Source organism: Clavelina lepadiformis, chromosome 4 (genome assembly GCF_947623445.1).
Source record: "Clavelina lepadiformis chromosome 4, kaClaLepa1.1, whole genome shotgun sequence".
NCBI lineage: Eukaryota > Metazoa > Chordata > Ascidiacea > Aplousobranchia > Clavelinidae > Clavelina > Clavelina lepadiformis.
In genome coordinates this window covers 38412-59763 of record NC_135243.1, presented here as the reverse complement: position 1 = coordinate 59763, position 21352 = coordinate 38412, and the positions used below count along the sequence as shown (strand labels likewise).

The window sequence follows — 21352 nt, the reverse complement described above, 5'->3', positions numbered from 1 at the left end:
AAAGAAGTAATTTGCAGTCACTCACTTATAAGGGCGCTTTCAACTTAACCCAAACACCTGTTTGAAAAAGACCTTACCATGTCATTTGAATGATTCATACCTTTGTGATAAATATATCAATTAATGTAACATAAAATTGTGTACGACATAGAATTCTGGTCTATCGAATCAGCGAAGCATAACACTGCGTGACGTAATCGATTGCTTCTCTGTTACTGTGCGTGCATTACGAGTCATCACTTTACAGTCGTATGTTCAACGCCGCAACATGTCTTTATGCTGTTGCTGTTACAATGTTCTATTTTGATTTATTTGTTCAATGAAGCTTCAATATAATCAGATTATACAGTTGTCATTCCTGTGTCATTATTGCTGAAGTCTATCAAAGTTCACTGTTGAGATATACACAAGTAAACAGACTTTGTAAGGAAGTGGGCAAACCTTACAGGTTAAGGTACCATATACCACTTTCCATTACACCTTCTTAATTTGAAAGCGTAGCATGTCGGCTTTCTGGCTGCATGGCACACTATGGAATCAGAATAGGACTACGTAATGAACTAATGATAATATGTGAATGTCCCTACCACTGGTTTTCTGGGTTTAGGAATTTTCGGTGAGCCGTATTTGTCAAATTGCTTCTTTAATATTAGATGTCTATGCCGCGCTGCCAAACGTGCCTTTTTCCCTCGAGTTGTTCGCACGAGATGTTTGCGCAGTCATTTAAGGCAGACATTCGTAGATGTGGAAGCGTTTAAGTTTGACGCGTGGAACAAATTTATAAGAAAGCCAGAGAAAATGTAGTAGGAGGTAGATAGGCTTGCGCATCACTGTTTGCAAAGCATATATCGCAAGATTGGTTTCGCAGACCGCAATTTATAATCGCCGAAATTTACAAGGTAATAAGGAATGTTACGGCTTGTGCGTGTTAGTGGTGCCGCCCCCCACCATTTATGAATCGTTTAACCTGAGACACAAATTACAGAGCGAACAAGGAGAAACATTTTTCCAGTTTTCAAAATCGCAAAAGTCCTAACCCCAAGACAGGGTTTAGGAATTTTTGGTGAGCCGTATATGTCAAATTGCTTCTTTAATGTTAGATGTCTATGCCCCCCGCCAAACGTGCCTTTTTCCCTCGAGTTGTTCGCACGAGATGTTTGCGCAGTCATTTGAGGCAGACATTCGTAGATGTGGAAGCGTTTAAGTTTGACGCGTGGAACGAAGTTATAAGAAAGCCAGAGAAAATACAGTAGGAGGTAGATAGGCTTGCTTATCACTGTTTGCAAAGCATATATCGCAAGATTTGTTTCGCAGACCGCAATTTATAATCGCCGAAATTTACAAGGTGGTAAGGAATGTCACGGCTTGTGCGTGTTAGTGAATCATTTTCACCATTTTCAATGTTAACTCGTTTAAGCTGAGACACAAATTACAGAGCGAACAAGGAGAAACATTTTTCCAGTTTTCAAAACCGCAAAAGTCCTAACCCCAAGACTGGGTTTAGGAAGTTTGGGTGAGCCGTGTATGTAAAATTACTTCTTTATTATTAGATGTCTATGCTCCCGCCACGCTTGTTTTTCTCGCGAGATGTTAGAACAGTCATTGGAGACAGCAGCATAGAAGTGGCAGTGTTTATGTTTGACGATTGAAATAAATTTAAACAGGCAGAAAAACTGTTTCAAGTATTAAACAAAAGGTCAAGACCTCTGGCAAAACATATAGTACTGTATTGTAGTATCAATTGCTCAAAACTTGAGGCGAGGCCGGGCGGTTTACGTTTGTCCAAGGCTATATTACGGGAGGTATGACTTGCGCTTTATTGTTGGGCGTGATTGTAGCAAGATTTTTTGAAGCCAACAATTTAAAAGCGCTTTCATGTAGAATATTCAAATCATATCTAGCAATCTACGTGTTAATGTTTTCGCCCTCCATATCTTAGCGAGCGTCGCTCGTGCTCTTTGTAACAACTAAATACATTAGTTCATTCCGATGCATTTTCCAAAGCCGATCGATTTGCTATGCTGCAAATTTGTATTGGTAAACTTGTCAAACCACAACTGCAATTACTTTGTTACGCCGCCCGCGAGTTCTTATCACCGCTTATATCTGATCTCACCGCTTATATCTGATCTCACCGCTTATCTTATCGCCTGAGCCAGCGAGTTCTTATCTTAGCCATTAATAATAATTAATGATTGACTGCACAGTAACCAAGTGATTTTTTAAAAATCGAGTGAAGGCGAGCGAATTATAAGAAAATTTGGTTCATAGCACGCTATATAAAATCGTTTTAATGCAGAATGTTCAAATTAGATTAACTGATTTAAGTTAATTGCTGAGGAAATGTAGGTGTTTACGTTTTCGCTCTCCATAACTTCAAATCGCGTCTCCTATAATCGGGGAAAGAAAATTTAGAGGTACTATGAAGGAGAAGCATTTGTCAAGATTAGGTATCCGCAAAATTCCTAACCCCAGCACTTATAGTTTTAGTTTTCTTTGCTGGAGTTGGGACAACTTGGTTAGTAACATTTAAAATTTTTCTTCCTCGTCGGGTTTAAAAACTTTTAGTCACTGGCATTTGGGTTTCTCTTCGTTGGGGTTAGGAATTTTCAAGTTACTGCGTATTGCATTTTTCCTCCTTGCTGAGGTTAAGTATTTTTCCTCCGCGGTATTTAACAAAATGCTTCTTATTTTGTTTTCTATGCATTGCCGTGAAAGCAGAAGTTTCTTCGTTTCCGGGGCTAGGACGTATTCTTAAACAGGTATTTCGCGTGTTTTGCCCTCAACGTGGTCCGAGAGATTAACATTTTTAAAGTGCTCTCGAGGCTTCGTAAAGTCCTTGCCGTATTTTACAGGTCTCTGGAAACTTGTTTTTTGTTCTTTAGGAATAAAGTTGGTTTTAACAGCAAGCATGATTTTTAAGATTCTTATAAGATATAAAATGCAGATTTGAACAATATCGTATAACTGGCCATGCATATATGCAAGGTTGCAATTCCAAGGCACCAACTGCTAGTGTTTAAAGATTATTCACCAAAAACATTAATTACTGCCTGCTAAAGGTGCACTCTGAGATAGGTTACAGTAAATTTGATGTCCTTTTTGAACTTTAATTTTGCCTACTCCTATTTTGATTCTTATTATTATTTTATTATTATTATTGTTATTATTATTTTGATTTCATCTATGTATGAAAATGATGAATTTACCCGTTTAATCCCTGGAATTAAAGATTATATAAGTGTTTCCAAAAATGTTCATAAGCAAAAGAGGCTCATTTTGTGTAATTTTAAGGAACTATATTCCACATTTTGTGAAAAATATCCCGAGCTGAAGATTGGATTCTCAAAGTTTTGTTCACTCCCTCCCAAATGGTGTGTCCCCGTATCGTCCAAAGGCAGTCATTCTGTCTGTGTGTGCATCCAACATCAAAATTCAATCCTTCTGGTTGATGCTACCAACAACAATGAAACATACAAAACATTGATTGACAAAATAGTGTGCAGCACGGAGAACAAAATGTGCGTGTTGCATCGTTGTGAACAATGTCCTGGGTTTCAAGCACTAGAAGGCTTTTTGCTTGCACAGTATGATGAGGAACTTGATGATGAAGTCCAATGCCAACAATGGAAGTCTACAGACACGATGGATCTTATCACGGTGTTAATGATGAGATATGAATGGATTTAAGAAATTGTAAGAGTTTTGGATGATCTTACAAGGCATTCATTCATAACTAAATGCCAATCTAGATACTTAAACTCCAGAAAGAGTTCTTTAACAGGTGATACTTGTGTGATTTTGCTGGATTTCGCTGAGAATTACACTTTAACAATTCAAGATGAAGTAAAAAGCTATCACTGGAACCAGCAGCAATGTACAATCCACCCCGCTGTTGTGCAGCAGTCATTTTGCTTTGTTTCAGATAACTTAACACATGACACAGCTTTTGTGCATGGGCTTTTGTACAAACTCACTGCATTTATTCCAAGCTTTTCCAGCACCATTACTAAAGTTGACTATTTCTCGGACGGTTGCGCTAGACAGTATAAAAATATGCTGAATTTGTGCCATCACAAGTGTGATTTGAACCTGGAAGCGTGTTGGTCCTTTTTTTCAAGCAGTCACGGGAAATCTCCATGTGATGGTGTTGGAAGTACTGTTAAATGACTGGTTAAGACAGCTAGCTTACAAAGACCTACATCTGACAAGATCTGATCATGCATGTAATACACAACAGCGGGGTGGATTGTACATGCTGCTGGTTCCAGTGATAGCTTTTTACTTCATCTTGAATTGTAAAAGTGTAATTCTCAGCGAAATCCAGCAAAATCACACAATTATCATCTGTTAAAGAACTCTTTCTGGAGTTTAAGTATCTAGATTGGCATTTAGTCATGAATGAATGCTTTGTAAGATCATCCAAAACTCTTACAATTTCTTGAATCCATTTATATCTCGTCATTAACACCGTGATAAGATCCATCGTGTCTGTAGACTTCCATTGTTGGCATTGGACTTCATCATCAAGTTCCTCATCATACTGTGCAAGTAAAAAGCCTTCTAGTGCTTGAAACCCAGGACATTGTTTACAACGATGCAACACGCACATTTTGTTCTCCGTGCTGCACACTATTTTGTCAATCAATGTTTTGTATGTTTCATTGTTGTTGGTAGCATCAACCAGAAGGATTGAATTTTGATGTTGGATGCACACACAGACAGAATGACTGCCTTTGGACGATACGGGGACACACCATTTGGGAGGGAGTGAACAAAACTTTGAGAATCCAATCTTCAGCTCGGGATATTTTTCACAAAATGTGGAATATAATTCCTTCAAATTACACAAAATGAGCCTCTTTTGCTTATGAACATTTTTGGAAACACTTATATAATCTTTAATTCCAGGGATTAAACGGGTAAATTCATCATTTTCATACATATATGAAATCAAAATAATAATAACAATAATAATAAAATAATAATAAGAATCAAAATAGGAGTAGGCAAAATTAAAGTTCAAAAAGGAAGTCAAATTTACTGTAACCTATCTCAGAGTGCACCTTTAGCAGGCAGTAATTAATGTTTTTGGTGAATAATCTTTAAACACTAGCAGTTGGTGCCTTGGAATTGCAACGTTGCATATATGCATGACCAGTAATACGATATTGCTCAAATCTGCATTTTATATCTTATAAGAATCTTAAAAATCATGCTTGCTGTTAAAACCAACTTTATCCCTAAAGAACAAAAAACAAGTTTCCAATTTTTGGATACATGAAAATACATGAACCATGCTACACAAAAGTGCAAAAATTTTGTTTTCAATGCGATTGCTATTTTTGTAATTGCATCGTAAACTTGAACTTTCACATTAATGAAAAAACTTAATTTACTCCATGAAGGAGTTGTGATATAGGTTTTTTTATGTGCTTAAATGAATTCCTTGACCCCAAAAATTGTAAATTCAACATTTGTTTCATTATTCTACCTTCAGAAATAAAGATATTAAAGAAAATCATAAAGCGTGACCAGTGCTCACTAGCCAAACGCCATCGTGTGGCGAAAATTTCAAATTTGAATAACTCGAAAACGCCTGGAGATATTTTCAAATTTTTTTTATTAATCTTCGGCTTTTTCCAAGGTCTATAACATATATTGAAATGATCAAAATCCAAGAGTAGTGGTTACAGGGCCTGGTTGATTATAATTATACATGGAATGACTCAGACTTTAATGTGAAATAATAAAGTTGAAATGGCTTCTCCTTGCTGAAAATTTTTTTTTGCTTAGTTGATTATTTTATTTTGCAGCTCTTTAAAAGAAAAAGAAACTCTGAAACATTTCAATTTTGCAGAGACTGGTTATTTCGAAACTCGAAAAAAGTCAATGAAATCTCCAGTCCAAGGTTTCGGGTGAGAGTTTTCACTTTTTCTTTTACTCTGTACTTGACAGATTTCGTAAAACGGATGTTTTCTTCAAACTCTGTCCTGGGTAGTAGAAGAAAAACGTAAAAATGTTTCTTTTGCAGCTCACTTCAAGAAGGCCGTAGTTATTTCGTTAAAATCGAAGACCAACAGAGATCTAGTTTCGGCCAAAACACAATGGAAAGTTTGGACGAGGGTGGCCAGGAACTAGATCTTGCCTATAAGTTAGCTCTTTAACGTTAGCGTTTAGATTGTTTGTTTTTTGTCTAGAGCCCGGATTTGAGTTAAATTCTTATTTTATTTGATAATTTTTACATTAATTCAGAAGTTGTTCCATGTCTGCTGTTTTAGGAACGACTCAACGGTCGAATTCGTGACTGCCCGGGAAACTGTAGCATGAAAAATGCTACAACACATTGACAGTATTCTGTGAGTAACATGTCTTAAAATTATGCCGGATTTCAAAAATTACCCTGCAGTATGTAATCTGTGTTGGCTTAAAATGCTTTGTTTTATGATGGAAGCGAAAATATAACTATCAAAAAGGAAACTGAAGAAGAGATGGAAGAGGAAGCAAGGGAAGAAAAAGTGTTGGAGAGAGAAGAAGACGAGGTGGTGGTTGATGAAAGGGAATCAGACGAGAAGGTAGGCGAAGCGGACAAGAGTGGGGCGGAGGACGTTCATGGGGAAAAAAGTTATCCCAAAAGGAAAGCGAAATACTGCAGGTATGGTCTTACTTTAAGCTGTCCTGAAAACATTATTTCCTAGTTTTTTGTGATTTTTATGTTTTTAAGGATCTGCATAAAAATGGTAATTAACGTTGGCCGGCATTGCCGCAACGTTCACCAAATCACCTATAACCAGCTGACCAGTAAAGGAAAGCAAAAGTGCCCCTTATGCGGTAAGTTCGTCAAATTCCTGAAAAAGCACCTATAAGGTGCCAAGCACGTGTTGGATGGCGAACGAGTGCAGGAACTGGTGAGGTCGCTCGATGGTCGGCGACGTGAGAACACGGCGAAGGTAATTGCTTGTGTACATAATTATGTAGCAATATTTAGAGAGAATAATTGCTTCAGAACATGCTGCGCTTTTAGTTGTATGTGTAATGTGTATTATTATAACGATTATTGTCTGATCAGTCGCCTGAACCAACTAGCCCAGCTTTTACGTGGACTGCCTGCCTCCAAAATTTCTCCGCCTATCTGCAAACTGTTGACGGAAGAGGCAAAAGAGCAGATGAGGCCGAAAAGCAGAAGTCAATTTTGCAACGAGTAGTTGCTCACTGCAACTTTTCCGATTTAAACGCTTTCAGCTTGGACACATACATAGAATAGCACGTTAAAGTAAGTACCTGCGTAGAATTTGCTATATTTGTGATTTGTTGCGTTTACTACAGACTTCATTGGCAGTTGCTTGAGGAAAGCAGCTGCAAGCCTTCAACATTCATTGCGCACAATGCCGCAATGATTGCTTTCATCAAGTTTATGAGAATGAAGCATGCGGCAGCGTGCAACTTCGAGTATCAGGCAACAATGATTAGGATAAAGCAATTGAACGAATTTTACAGGAGACGCCTCCACGAGCAGTATGTTATTAGTTTGTTTAAAGTTTTGTTCAAACTTTGATGTTTCCAAAAATATTTGTAGACGCTACGAAATAAAAGGGCGGGATAGACGGAATGCCGTGCAAACTGAAGACGTAAACAGAGTTCTTCGTTCACGTTATATATCAATATGCATTCGAGACATGCGATGTAAGTGGTGTGAAGCAAAAACGTATGAGGTTTGCCGTTTACAGTAAAGTATTTTCCATTATCTACAGGCATGGTTGAGCATCCCGGACCTGACCGGATGCGCGCATATGGTGAAGTTCTTTTCACCATAATAACATTTGAAAACGCGCAAAGACCGAGCGTGGTGAGGGGAATGCTGGTGGAAGAAGCCAAGGTGGCAGAAAAGGCCAAAAAAGGATATTATGTCATACGAGTACATATTGCTGGTCATGTTGTTGGCTGTCAAGTTTGTAAGTGATTGATAATTACTTAAAGTTTTGACAGGTGTTGCATCATTAGACCGGGCTTACGTGCGGGCCGGCTCAAATCGTAGTAAGACCGCCAGTGATGGAAGCCCTTTCTTCGTTCGTGCGAGTACCGGAAGGACAAAAATATGTCTTTGAGTGGCGCGGGGAGCAATTGACAAGTTCCAACGCCGCCAAAGCCCTGCAGCATGTCTGCGCAGCTGCAGTGCCAAAGGGCCGCAAACTCACAGCCACCATGGTTCGGAAATGCACAGCGACCCAGGTTTGCTTTCCTCATGTACTGTAATATGTGCAACTATTCTTTATATCCTGCTGGGTGTTTGCAGTATGACGATGCACATATTATTTTGCAGATCCGCGCTAAAAACCCACAACAACGGGAAATGGTGACAGGCCATATGGCGCACCTGCCTTCGACGCAGGAAACGCATTACATCAATCCGCTGCAAAGCGACGAGTCCATCATCGCCTTTGAAGCTATTCAATCCCTTTATGTAAGATTGCAGTTTAGCGAAATAATTGTTTTGTATTTCGCATAAACGTTGAACTGGAACTACTGTCAATCATTGTGTTTTAGGGTCGTGATACCATCCATGAAGAAGCGGAAAGTTCTGGCTGTTTTCGTCCAGAAGACATTGCCAGATGTATTCATAGCGATGAATCCCACAACTCTGAGGAAGCGTCTCCTGCAGAAGAAAGCGCCACTAAAACACGGGACAAGACAGAAAATTTAGAAACTGTGGTTCTCACAGCCGATGTGAGAAAATATGTAAGTTACAAAGAAACTGGAGCTTTGCATGTTATTTAAGTAAGTAAAAAACTGGTATTAACTAATGTTACTATTTGGTGCTTCAGAAAAGTCGAAGGCAATTCACAGAGGAAGAGAATTCCGAAGTGAAGAGTTACTTTGCCGAAAGAATTAGGAACAAACAAAGAATATTCATCGCGGAGGCAAGGGCCGCATTAGAGCAGGGCCCCCTGTCTCTCTGCGCAAATAAAACTGCAAAACAAATTCAGGACCGGGTGGCTGGATTTATAAGATCGGCAGAGAGGCGGGAAAAGTGTTTTGATTTTTGAATAGGAATTTCGTTTTGTTATTGCATTGTGTTTTTCTTCGTTTCCTTTTCGTTTATTTAGTATTATTTTTCCATTTTCGATTGAAGTAACGACGTAATCGATTTTCATCTCGGGATTATTCATTGTTTTTATACTTTCATTCATAACAAGCTCGTTGCTTACGTCGTAATTATTGATTCCGTGGTTACGCATTTTGTGACATGAATCCAATCTTTTTATGACAGGAGACTTGAAATCCTGGGACGATGCATCATCGTCAGTATTGAGAAGAATCATTGAAAATTCTTACAGATCTCTAGAAAGTCTGACAATTACTGTAATTAGTGGTGGTTTACAGGTTTTGACAGAATGCTTTCAGTGTCGCAAGATGAATAATCTGAAATATCTCTGTTTTGTATCAGCTGGTATTACTCCAAATATAATTTGGGCGTGGCTCGAATCAGCAAACAGTTTAAAGTTCTTAAAATTTATGATTCTGAAATATCAGAGCATGATCAAAATGAGTTACTTCATTATATCCATGAAAAAAATTTTGATCTTAAACTAAGGATCAAGATTTTCTTAACCTTTTCCGCAGACGTACAGTTGTGGACTAGTTGTAACTTTAAACAGGATTTTGTTGCACATGAAATGACGTTATATGGCAGGTATTTTGGTTAACAAGATATAAAATATTCAGTGTGACCTCTTTCTGTTTCCTGGCTCGATATTTTGACCTTGGGAAGGGGACAACAGTATGCTTGTGACATAGTTTATTTTAGTCAACTTCAATTCTTCTAAAATTTTAATATTGTCCAACAACATCTTTGTGAAATTATTTTGACATTTATTGCTCATCAATCTGATAAATTGCTTGTTTAACAAATATTTGATAAATTACAGGTGCATTTAGGAGTAATTTTTTGCAATAATTTAAATCATTTACTCTTTTGTACGATGCTGTCAGCTTCCAGCTAAAGTTTCAGAAGATTTATACCATGACGAAACATTAAAGTTTTGAACTATAGGCTACAAGTTGTAACAAATTTCCAGGAAAACTTGTTGAGTGTCTAGGACTCTTTGTCATGTCGGTTGGTAAAATAATGTTTCAGCATCGGCAATCCAGGATCAAGACGCCCGGAAAGGACTTTTTGGTTTATTCAAGATGACTTTTTCATTGTACGCAGATGCTCTGATCTCAGCTGGTGCAGAAAGGTAAAAAGTAGCGGCCTTATTAATTTAAATAATGAACTAAAAACCAATAGTAAGTAGCAAGTAGTCATATTTATTGATGGAACCTTGGCAATTGGTTTGCTCAAATATTATCAAATTAATATATATGGAAGTTAATTTGTGTTGATCCTATAGTACTTATATATATACCAATCACCAATGAGAAGGATGATGATATTTTATGATGAACATTTCAACTTTGATGCAGTATCTGCTCTAATACTTCTGCATCGAAAACTTGTGCTGTTCAAAGCCTAGTTTGTTGGTAATATTTCCAAAATTCTTTCCTATATTACGATTCTTGAAGTGGTCTTTTTTACTATTCCAGGTCAGACAAGGCAGGTCGCATTAGAACAGCTCAACTGAAGTGTAAACCCGAAAGATGATCGTTGACAATCGTTGACAACTGATTCAAGCGCCAAGTTATAAGCTTATAATTAGCCACTGGCTTAAAAATTACCAATTGTATTTCATAATATCCAATATTACAGATTTGCTTGTTGTTCATCCACACCATACGTTCTACATCAGCACTACTGTCCACTCTCCTCGTCCAAAGGACAATCCGTTTCAAAAAACTGTTTATGACATGACACAGATCATCCTTAACCCTAACGTTTCCTGTAATGGAGCTGGAAGATGGAATGTAGACACGATATGCATCACGGGCGGTTCCATTTACACTCCGTGGTAGTCCTGTAGCCCAGCGATCTTCAAAGTTTTGACAAGTTCAGCTCAGCTGTATGATGGTGTACGGGGTCACCGCCATTTTAATCATTTGTAATTGTGTTGATGAAATTCCGCTCAATGACCAAATAATTGCACCAGCGCACAGTTTGCTATTCTCGTTACAGTAACACTGCTAACTACTTAGATCATTAAATAACTTACTTCCATTATTGTTGAATTAATGATGTGTTGCTTTTTAACGTTTCCACAGAATACGTTCTTGTGTTTACCAGCAACGGTTTGCCAACATGCACCAACATTTATTGTATCTGCAACTGACTGTGTGGCGACAATGCCGACAGTCGTTGCATATTTGAATGTCAATGCACGTATGAAAAGGCACTGCAAAACATAACAAAAACAGCAGGTATTTCATGCACCGAATAAGCATCACATTCGCTTACCGAACGTTTTACGGATAAGGTACGACTTAATTAGAACAATGACCAACGTTCATCGGAGTAGCTACGTAGCCTATACACAAATGTGAAAATGAAAACGTGTGGAGTGAATATTCACCATTAAGAACTTAACAAATGCCCAAAAAAAGTTATAATCATCACAAAATATACCCAGAAACCTCACCGAAATGTTATCCGATAACAGCATACAAATCCAATACAAGTGTAACATATTCCTTAATTCAGTATTATCACAAAAAAATTTCTACTGTGCTTCTGTAAAAAAAAATCATATATAAATGATATATTGTAGGGGCAACATGATATTATTAACTACAAGCGCGACCAAACAATAAAAACCACGTCATAGCGCACAAGCCAAATGTGGCGAAACAAAGTAACGATTTACGATATAACTAGAATAGTTTCCTTCTCTTGGTTTGAAGTCAGTTGTTAACATAAAGAAAGGTTTCATTTTATTAAACTGCTGATGGATAACTAAGTAAGCAAGCGCGCAGTATTGAAATATGTTGTTGCAATTATTCTAACGTCAGAAATACATAATTATACACGAGATCAAATAACATAGCGACTTCATAAACGAACAGAACCCAACGATTCTGCAAATTAAAGTCTGTAATTAGGTGGCGGATGTTCCATCAGTCTGGTGTCACAGTATACGAATTCTTGTGCATTGTGACTGGATGGAGTTGGGCACGGCCGCTCTAGTAAAAGGAGACTGGCGTCTTATTTTTCCGTTATATAAATCTACAGTCACAAGTGTAAGTCCAGGCATGTGGAGTGGAGAAAGACTGAATAGGTGCACACTTGCCTATCCGTTGCACGTCTGAGTTAGCTAGTCTACACTCCAGAGGCCTCGCCGAATCCATGAAACACAAACTATCAGCTCGGCATATTTTTGCCACGTCACATCATTTATATTGCAGCATTTTCATTGTTATAGAACAAAGGTGGAAAAATGCGGCTCGCCGACATGTTTTTAGTGGCTCTAGCTGAATAGTAATATCCATTATCCATGCATTGTTTACCGTATTTGTATTGACACTATTGACTTTGCGGCTTGCTGGTGTTTGTAGTTTTCATTGAACAAGTTTGCCCACCCCTGTTACAGAACAAATGTTTCAGCAACTCAAATATAACAACATCCTTTGTAGCAAATTTTCACCCGATTCCTTTCAATCTTCAGTAGTCGATGGTTCATTTATCCACAACTTCCATGACTCATATTTCGTGTGTAAGGTTCACTTCGATGTAATGTGGCAGAGACGGAAGAAATGTGCTGTGAATATAACTACAATGTTCTATATACTTTGAAACAGCCCATGCAATAACATACAAGCAGTATAGGCTACACAAGAACAACAAAAGGTTAAATTCAATCGTTGACACAAGTAGTTGATATTTGAAATGGAATTGAAATGATACAATTTCAGTTCCAGTACGAGCAAGGCCAACATCTTGTACATCTAAGGAAACGCTAAGATAGGCTAAAAGAGCAGAAATCTAAGGATAGGTATTTGTGCTATATACAGTCCATCAACGCTCTTTTAAGGGAGCATCTCAACGTAATTGACAGGCAGCATTCCCGTCTCTCCCGTGCGAAGACACGTCCCAAACATCCATCCGTCGTCGATTGACTGAGCGTTGATTATGACGTCACGATATTTAAAAGTTATTTTATTTCGTCATCTTCCGCGGCGACGTAATCGTACATCGCTTTGAATTTTTGCTGAAATTTCGTTAATTATGAAGCTTTGAAGTTTTATTTTTGAAACTTAATCAGCATCAAAAGTTTTGCTTTAAGCGAACTCTACAGAATGAATTTCAAATGCATGACGATAGAAAAATTTTGAGAGAATTGTTCAAAAATTAGAGGGAGACAAATAAAACACACTTTGTATTCTTATTGTGTGCCTTGTTTTTGCATTTTTGCTACGTCATAATAAATGATAGATGATGGCGCCCCCACGTGTTTGTAAGTTGTTCCTGAAATGATGAAAAATAAAAATATTTAAAAAGAATCGTTCCCACCAACATCACTATGCACCGTTTAATTATGACACAATTTCCATCAATGAGCTTTATATCAGAATAACTCGCAAAAATATTTCGATGCCTGCAAAGATTCTTAATTTCTCGAGAAGGAAGTTGGTCAGTAGCTTGGCTAATTTAATTAAAACTGCAATTAACAACATAATTAAGAAATTATACCCATGACGTAATCGGTCCATGGCACAGTTTGAGTTTGGACTGATTTGGGATCTAAATAGGGTTAACAAATTGCTACTGAGTGAAACCATTTGCTAAATACAGTTAACATGTGGCTACTGACTTTAACCATTTGCTAAATAGGGTTAACAAATGGCTACTAACGTTAACCATTTGCTAAATAGTGTTAACAAATTGCTACTGATTGTAACCATTTGCTAAATAGGGTTAACAAATTGCTACTGAGTGAAACCATTTGCTAAATAGGGTTAACAAATGGCTGCTGATTGTAACCATTTGCTAAATAGGGTTAACAAATTGCTACTGAGTGTAACCATTTGCTAAATAGGGTTAACAAATCGCTACTGAGTGAAACCATTTGCTAAATAGGCTTAACAAATTGCTACTGAGTGTAACCATTTTCTAAATAGGGTTAACAAATGGCTACTGATTGTAACCATTTGCTAAATAGGGTTAACAAATGGCTACTGAGTGTAATCATTTTATAAATGAGGTTAGGGTTAATTATAATTAGCACGGGTACAAACGTAAGTTTTGTAAGTTGTAATTCGCACGGGTACAAATATGCAAGAAGTAACTATTACCAAATGTATCTCGCAACGTTTACGGGTATCAAATTGCACGAAGTAACAATTACCAAATGTATCTCGCAACTTATACGGGTAACAAATTGCACGAAGTAACAATTACCAAATGTATCTCGCATCGTATACGGGTACAAATTGATAAAAAGTATGGTATCTGGAAAATGGCTACGCATTTTGTAGCCATTTCCAGATTAACTTGCAAATCACTACTCCAAATTAGAAATTTAACTGGGCAACTCGCAAAAGGCTATTGTATTGCACAGCGTTTAACTTTTGCAATTTTAATTTTGTGGATAGTAAAGAAACAAATTGCAATAATTTTGATTAAAAAAGTGTTTTAGGTAAAGAACCGCAAGATGAAGCCAGACAAGTCTATTTTTTGAATTGCGATTCATCTGCGTCAAGTGGTGAAAGCGTTTTATTGCAATAAAATATTGTGCTTGCTGTTTCAAATTTGAGAAAATTAACTTTTTCTCAAACGCGTAAAAACGCTGTGTGTTAGTGATTGTTGGTAGGCCCAACGTCGAATCGTGTAATATTGTAGTTAGCGCGCCAACCTAGGTCCGACGAAGATTTTTTGTTGGACTCTACCCGACCTATAAGCCCGCTGGCCATTCAGCGATTAAATTATCGTTGGTGGGCCGCCAGAAGCAAGCTAACGGCTCAACGTCGGCCCTCGAGCAACATGCTATCTGGTTTTGAATTGCACTAACTGAGAACGTTGAAAAACCGCTAACCCATTTTTACCATGTACAAAACTCATAAAATATTTTGCAACAATTTCGTTGTCTTTGCGATTGGTCAATTCCTTGGTGAATTAACACAGCGTAACACAATTCTGAAAAAATGAAAAATTATCAAACATTATCAGCACTAGAATTACCTAATATCAAGGTTTAGTTTTTCGATGTATAATTTCTACGTATAATCTGCAGAAACAGCAATGTATAGCCATAGATTTCTTTTATGTAATAATAATATTTGTTATATATAATAATATATCTAAGTTTCTTGAGGTACCAAAGCAAAAAATTCATTTCATTCGCATTGCGTTCGTATTTTTTGTAAGTTATAATTAGCACGGGTACAAACGTAAGTTTTGTAAGTTATAATTCGCACGGGTACAAATATGCACGAAGTAACAATTACCAAATGTATCTCGCAACGTATACGGGGATTAAATTGCAGGAAGTAACAATTACCAAATGTATCTCGCAACGTATACGGGGATTAAATTGCAGGAAGTAACAATTACCAAATGTATCTCGTAACGTATACGGGGATTAAATTGCAGGAAGTAACAATTACCAAATGTATCTCGTAACGTATACGGGGATTAAATTGCAGGAAGTAACAATTACCAAATGTATCTCGTAACGTATACGGGTATCAAATTGCACGAAGTAACAATTACCAAATGTATCTCGCAACTTATACGGGTATTAAATTGCACGAAGTAAAAATTACCAAATGTATCTCGCAACGTATACGGGTATTAAATTGCACGAAGTAAAAATTACCAAATGTATCTCGCAACGTATACGGGTATCAAATTGCACGAAGTAAAAATTACCAAATGTATCTCGCAACTTATACGGGTATCAAATTGCACGAAGTAACAATTACCAAATGTATCTCGCAACTTATACGGGTATCAAATTGCACGAAGTAACAATTACCAAATGTATCTCGCAACGTATACGGGTATCAAATTGAACGAAGTAACTATTACCAAATGTATCTCGCAACGTATACGGGTATCAAATTGCACGAAGTAAAAATTACCAAATGTATCTCGTAACGTATACGGGTATCAAATTGCAACAAAACATCTTCGTCGGACCTAGGTTGGCGCGCTAACTACAATTTTACACGATTCGACGTTGGGCCTGCCAACAATCACTAACACACAGCGTTTTTACGCGTTTGAGAAAAAGTTAATTTTCTCAAATTTGAAACAGCAAACACAATATTTTACTGCAATAAAACGCTTTCACCACTTGACGCAGATGAATCGAAATTCAAAAAATAGACTTGTCTGGCTTCATCTTGCGGTTCTTTACCTAAAACACTTTTTTAATCAAAATTATTGCAATTTGTTTCTTTACTATCCACAAAATTAAAATTGCAAAAGTTAAACGCTGTGCAATACAATAGCCTTTTGCGAGTTGCGCAGTTAAATTTCTAATTTGGAATAGTGATTTGCAAGTTAATCTGGAAATGGCTACAAAATGCGTAGCCATTTTCCAGATACCATACTTTTTTGCAATTTGATACCCGTATACGATGCGAGATACATTTGGTAATTTTTACATCGTGCAATTTGATACCCGTATACGTTGCGAGATACATTTGGTAATTGTTACTTCGTGCAATTTAATACACGCAACGTTGCGAGATACATTTGGTAATAGTTACTTCGTGCAATTTGATACCCGTATACGTTGCGAGATACATTTGGTAATTTTTACTTCGTGCAATTTGATACCCGTATAAGTTGCGAGATACATTTGGTAATTTTTACTTCGTGCAATTTGATACCCGTATACGTTGCGAGAAACATTTGGTAATTTTTACTTCGTGCAATTTGATACCCGTATACGTTGCGAGATACATTTGGTAATTGTTACTTCGTGCAATTTGATACCCGCAACGTTGCGAGATACATTTGGTAATTGTTACTTCGTGCAATTTGATACCCATAAACGTTGCGAGATACATTTGGTAATTTTTACTTCGTGCAATTTAATCCCCGTATACGTTGCGAGATACATTTGGTAATAGTTACTTCGTGCATATTTGTACCCGTGCGAATTATAACTTACAAAATTTACGTTTGTACCCTTGATAATTATAACTAACTCTAACCTTATTTATAAAATGGTTACACTCAGTAGCAATTTGTTAACCCTTTTTAGCAAATGGTTAACGTCAGTAGCCATTTGTTAACCCTGTTTAGCAAATGGTTAAAGTCAGTAGAAATTTGTTAACCCTATTTAGCAAAAGGCAAATTTAGCAATGGTATTTAGCAAACTTTTTCAGTTCTAAACTCACCACCTTAAAGTTGATAACGTTTTCGATCAGTACGTTTTCCTGTATCCCATTGTGAATTAACTTTACGCTTCATTTTTCTCATTTCTTTCTTCTTCTTCGTTTGGAGTAGATGGTTTCTTGTGAGAGTGAGCAAAAAACCTCATATTTTAGGGCAGGTGTTTGTTAGCCAGTTGACCAGGTTTTCATCGATTGTTGTCAGAATACGGTTCCCACAAGGATGGCGGTATGTCGGACAAAATGTAATGACGTGGTCTGCAGTCCAAAGCGACTCGTTGCGGCTTCCGCTTCACCAACCCGTGTTTACATTCGCGATGAAAATTGCAAATTAGCTTTCGTCTCAACTGCACCAAGTTAGGCAATGGCGCCCATTGCCGGATGCCCTGGATGGTCAACCTGCGTTTGCACAAGACTTGCATTTCTTACTTGGTACTTGTCGTTTTTTTGGCCTTCACGCAACAATAAGCATTTTGCTAAAGTAAACCCGACCTCTATGTGACGTAATGACATGTAATAGAACCTATTATCATGTAAGAAACAAATGACTATGTCCCAAACTTGTCACGCCAAGTCACTTCGTCGGAATGAAAAGTGTTATCGTCTAAGATTTATTAAAATTTTAATGCTTGGTGTTCGTTAATAAATAGCAACTAATTGCCAGTTAATGACCATAAATAATGGTTGTTATTTTCCAGCATCCCATTTCATTAAATTCGTCGACGGCGGCATATCTTTGAGCAAAGTTTATTCGTTTTTACCGAGATCTCCGTCGAGGATAAATCAGAGGTACATTAAATTACTTCATATAATAGGCAGTAATTTAAAATTGGCGGGAAAGTTAAATTAATGTTTTCCCTACAGCAAGTTTACACACGCATCGGTCAAGTTTGCAAGCACGACGGTGGATGGCGCAATTTGAGGAATCAGTTCTCGTCATTCTTCAAAGCGAGACTGAACTGCTCGTTGCCAGGACAACCGTCGTTCTACTTGAACGAGCTTAGTGACGTCACTGAGCTGGTGACGTTGGACAAGTTGTACAAGGTCGGGAAGACAAAGATGGTTTTCGCTCTCATGAACACGCCCAGGTGGGTTAGCATGGGGCTGAATATTCACAAACCTCGAACTAGTACGAAGGCACCCGGCAGCATAACCCAAGCTTAACCACACCACATTGAATTCTCGCTCCTCCTCGCAGCAACAGCATCCCTGCATCGGCCATTTGCGCATTCCCTCTGCCGGACATTGAAGCTTCCATGAACGGCGCATTTTATGAGAAATTCGCCGATGCAAAGACCAGTGCACAATACTGGGCTCAGCAGGACAACTACTCCGAACCTCACCTGGCCAGGTACATCATACATTATTATGACGTCTCATAAAAGTCGTTTTTGACGTAATATTTGATCATCGTGCTATGCACAAGGGTTAGTAATTATGACGTATTTTTTCATTTCCAGCTGTGCGAGCGATCCAAGCAAATTATCCGTCCGCAGTCTCAACTTCATGGGCATGCATCCCATAATGTACCAGAGCGTCAACGCGTGGGATCTCCATAACAACGTGACGCAACCACACAACGCGATTCCTCTTTATTCGAGAACAAACTCCGGGTAAGTGACGATAATTTAAGAATAATAGCACCACTAACTGGTCCCGTAGACTCGTAGAGCTTCTGTTTATTTGAGATATTGTTTTATAATGACATTGATTTAAACGTATGAATAGACTGATTGCCAATTAACATCTTATTATTTGGGTTTTTAAAAGTTCAATAAATTACTGACTTCTGATTTTTCTTAAACGTTATTATCAAAACAGCAATTTCGTAACCGTAAATGTGTATACGTTTTGAATTTAAATGAAAGATATCTTTCATTCCCAGTCAAAAATTATGTAGGTTTTATCTATGGGCCTTATATGGCTACGAAGTAGCATGTATGGTTTATGTGTGGGCTAGCTTAGGAATGGCCAAATAATAAGTGCCAAACAAGGGCCATACATGGCTTTTGTCTGTGATTTTGCAAAGTCATTTTTGTTTGACTGTATTTACTTTATCATGATAACAATTGCAGTGTTTGTTGCATTTCATTATCGTAAAGTTCAATATTTCCATATTTGCGACAGTGATTTGCGACAGTGCGATTTTATCTATTTGCATTGAACATTAAGCACAGTTGTCGTGGCCGAGTGGTTAAGGCGACAGACTTGAAATCTGTTGGGCCTTGCGACAGATTACAAATTTGTTTGGCTCTGCCCGCGTATGTTCGAATCTTGCCGACAATGCGGAATTGAAATCATGCTTCCATAAGTGATTTGCGAAAAGTGCTGTTTCGTCTTCATGACTACGCTAGACTGCGCTAGATTGCGCTAGACTACGCTCGACTACGCTCAACTACGCTCGACGCCGCTCGACTACGTTCGACTACGCTCGACTACGCTCGACTACGCTCGACTACGCTCGACTACGCTCGACTACGCTCGACTACGCTCGACTACGTCCGACTACGCCAGACTACGCCCGACTACGCCCGACTACACCCGACAACGCCCGACAACGCCCGACTACGCCCGACTACGTTCGACTGCGCTCGACTACGCTCGACTACGCAAGACTACGCAAGACTACGCAAGACTACGCAAGCCTACGCTAGAATCTTGCCGACAATGCGGAATTGAAATCATGTTTCCATAAGTGATTTGCGAAAAATGCCATTTTATCCATTTACATTGCACATTAAGCACAGTTGTTGTGGCCGAGTGGTTAAGGAGACTGACTACAAATCTGTTGGGCTCTGCCCGCGTATGTTCGAATCCTGCCGACAACGCGGAATTGAAATCAGGTTTCCATATGTGATTCGCGGAACGTGCGATTATTTCTATTTTCATTGCACATTAAGCACAATTGTTGTGGCCGAGTGGTTAAGACGACAGACTACAAATCTGTTGGGCTCTGCCCGCGTATGTTCGAATCCTGCCGACAACGCGAAATTGAAATCATGCTTCCATAAGTGATTCGCGGAAAGTGCGATTTTATCTAATTGCATTGCACATTAAGCACAGTTGTCGTTGCCGAGTGGTTGTGGCGATAGACTTGAAATCTGTTGGGATCTGCCCGCGTAGGTTCGAAACCTGCCGACAACGCGGAATTGAAGTCATGCTTCCATACGTGATTCGCGGAAAGTGCCATTTTATCTAATTGCATTGCACATTAAGCACAGTTGTTGTGGCCGAGTGGTTAAGGCGATAGACTTGAAATCTGTTGGGCCTTGCCCACGTAGGTTCGAATCCTGCCGACAACGGAGATATTAATTTTGCAAATTCACATGTATATTGAGAAAAGTGCCACTTTAATCATTTCGTCTATTCATAGATCATTAAGCAGAGTTTTCTTGGCTGAGTGGTTAAGGCGACAGACTACAAATCTGTTGTGCTCTGCCCGCGTATGTTCGAATCCTGCCGACAACGCGGAATTGAAATCAGGTTTCCATATGTGATTTGCGAAAAATGCCATTTGATCCATTTGCATTTGACATTAAGCACAGTTGTCGTGGCCGAGTGGTTAAGGCGACAGACTACAAATCTGTTGGGCTCTGCCCGCGTATGTTCGAATCCTGCCGACAACGCGGAATTGAAATCATGTTTTCATGTTCAATGTGATTTTATCTATTTGCATTGAACATTAAGCACAGTTGTCGTGGCCGAGTGGTTAAGACGACAGATTACAAATTTGTTGGGCTATGCCCGCGTATGTTCGAGTCTTGCCGACAATGCGGAATTGAAATCATGTTTTCATAAGTGATTCGAGAAAAGTGCGATTTTATCTGTTTGCGTTGAACATTAAGCACAGTTGTCGTGGCTGTGTGGTTAAGGCGACAGACTTGAAATCTGCTGGGATCTGCCCGCGTAGGTTCGAATCTTGCCGACAATGCCGAAATGAAATCATGTTTTCACAAGTGATTCGAGCAGAGTGCGATTTTATCTATTTGCATTGCACATTATGTACAGTTGTCGTGGCCGAGTGGTTAAGGCAACAGACTCTAAATCTGCTGGGTCTTGCCGGCGTAGGTTCGAATCCCGC

The 21352-nt window shown here is 38.4% G+C and overlaps 2 protein-coding genes and 4 non-coding genes across 8 annotated transcripts; all 6 read left to right on the top strand.

Annotated features, from left to right (window-relative positions):
- The first annotated feature begins 2686 nt into the window (after window positions 1-2686).
- On the top strand, window positions 2687-7787 carry LOC143452297 (uncharacterized). Of its 3 annotated transcripts, none has more exons than XM_076953209.1 (9): window positions 2687-2762; window positions 5817-5918; window positions 6035-6154; window positions 6282-6359; window positions 6477-6655; window positions 6725-6950; window positions 7070-7273; window positions 7340-7683; window positions 7752-7787. In XM_076953209.1, exons 2-4 carry the CDS (start codon window positions 5893-5895, stop codon window positions 6328-6330), a joined length of 195 nt encoding a protein of 64 aa, XP_076809324.1. In that variant the 5' UTR covers window positions 2687-2762; window positions 5817-5892; the 3' UTR covers window positions 6331-6359; window positions 6477-6655; window positions 6725-6950; window positions 7070-7273; window positions 7340-7683; window positions 7752-7787. The 3 variants fall into 3 exon arrangements, with proteins under 3 accessions (XP_076809324.1, XP_076809322.1, XP_076809323.1); XM_076953207.1 differs by having other exon boundaries at window positions 2710-2762; window positions 6455-6655; XM_076953208.1 differs by having other exon boundaries at window positions 2714-2762.
- A 43-nt stretch (window positions 7788-7830) lies between these two features.
- Window positions 7831-9561, top strand: LOC143452296 (uncharacterized). Its single transcript, XM_076953205.1, has 5 exons — window positions 7831-7915; window positions 7987-8229; window positions 8321-8461; window positions 8545-8736; window positions 8823-9561. The coding sequence occupies exons 2-5, from the start codon at window positions 8050-8052 to the stop codon at window positions 9042-9044; spliced, it is 735 nt and encodes a 244-aa protein (XP_076809320.1). The 5' UTR covers window positions 7831-7915; window positions 7987-8049; the 3' UTR covers window positions 9045-9561.
- Window positions 9562-20017: 10456 nt separating this feature from the next.
- Trnac-aca (transfer RNA cysteine (anticodon ACA)) lies at window positions 20018-20099 on the top strand. Its single transcript has one exon. It is a non-coding gene; the product is annotated as a tRNA-Cys (tRNA).
- A 76-nt stretch (window positions 20100-20175) lies between these two features.
- Trnac-aca (transfer RNA cysteine (anticodon ACA)) lies at window positions 20176-20257 on the top strand. Its single transcript has one exon. It is a non-coding gene; the product is annotated as a tRNA-Cys (tRNA).
- Window positions 20258-20491: 234 nt separating this feature from the next.
- Trnas-uga (transfer RNA serine (anticodon UGA)) lies at window positions 20492-20573 on the top strand. The gene has a single exon. It is a non-coding gene; the product is annotated as a tRNA-Ser (tRNA).
- A 242-nt stretch (window positions 20574-20815) lies between these two features.
- Window positions 20816-20897, top strand: Trnac-aca (transfer RNA cysteine (anticodon ACA)). The gene has a single exon. It is a non-coding gene; the product is annotated as a tRNA-Cys (tRNA).
- Window positions 20898-21352: the final 455 nt, after the last annotated feature.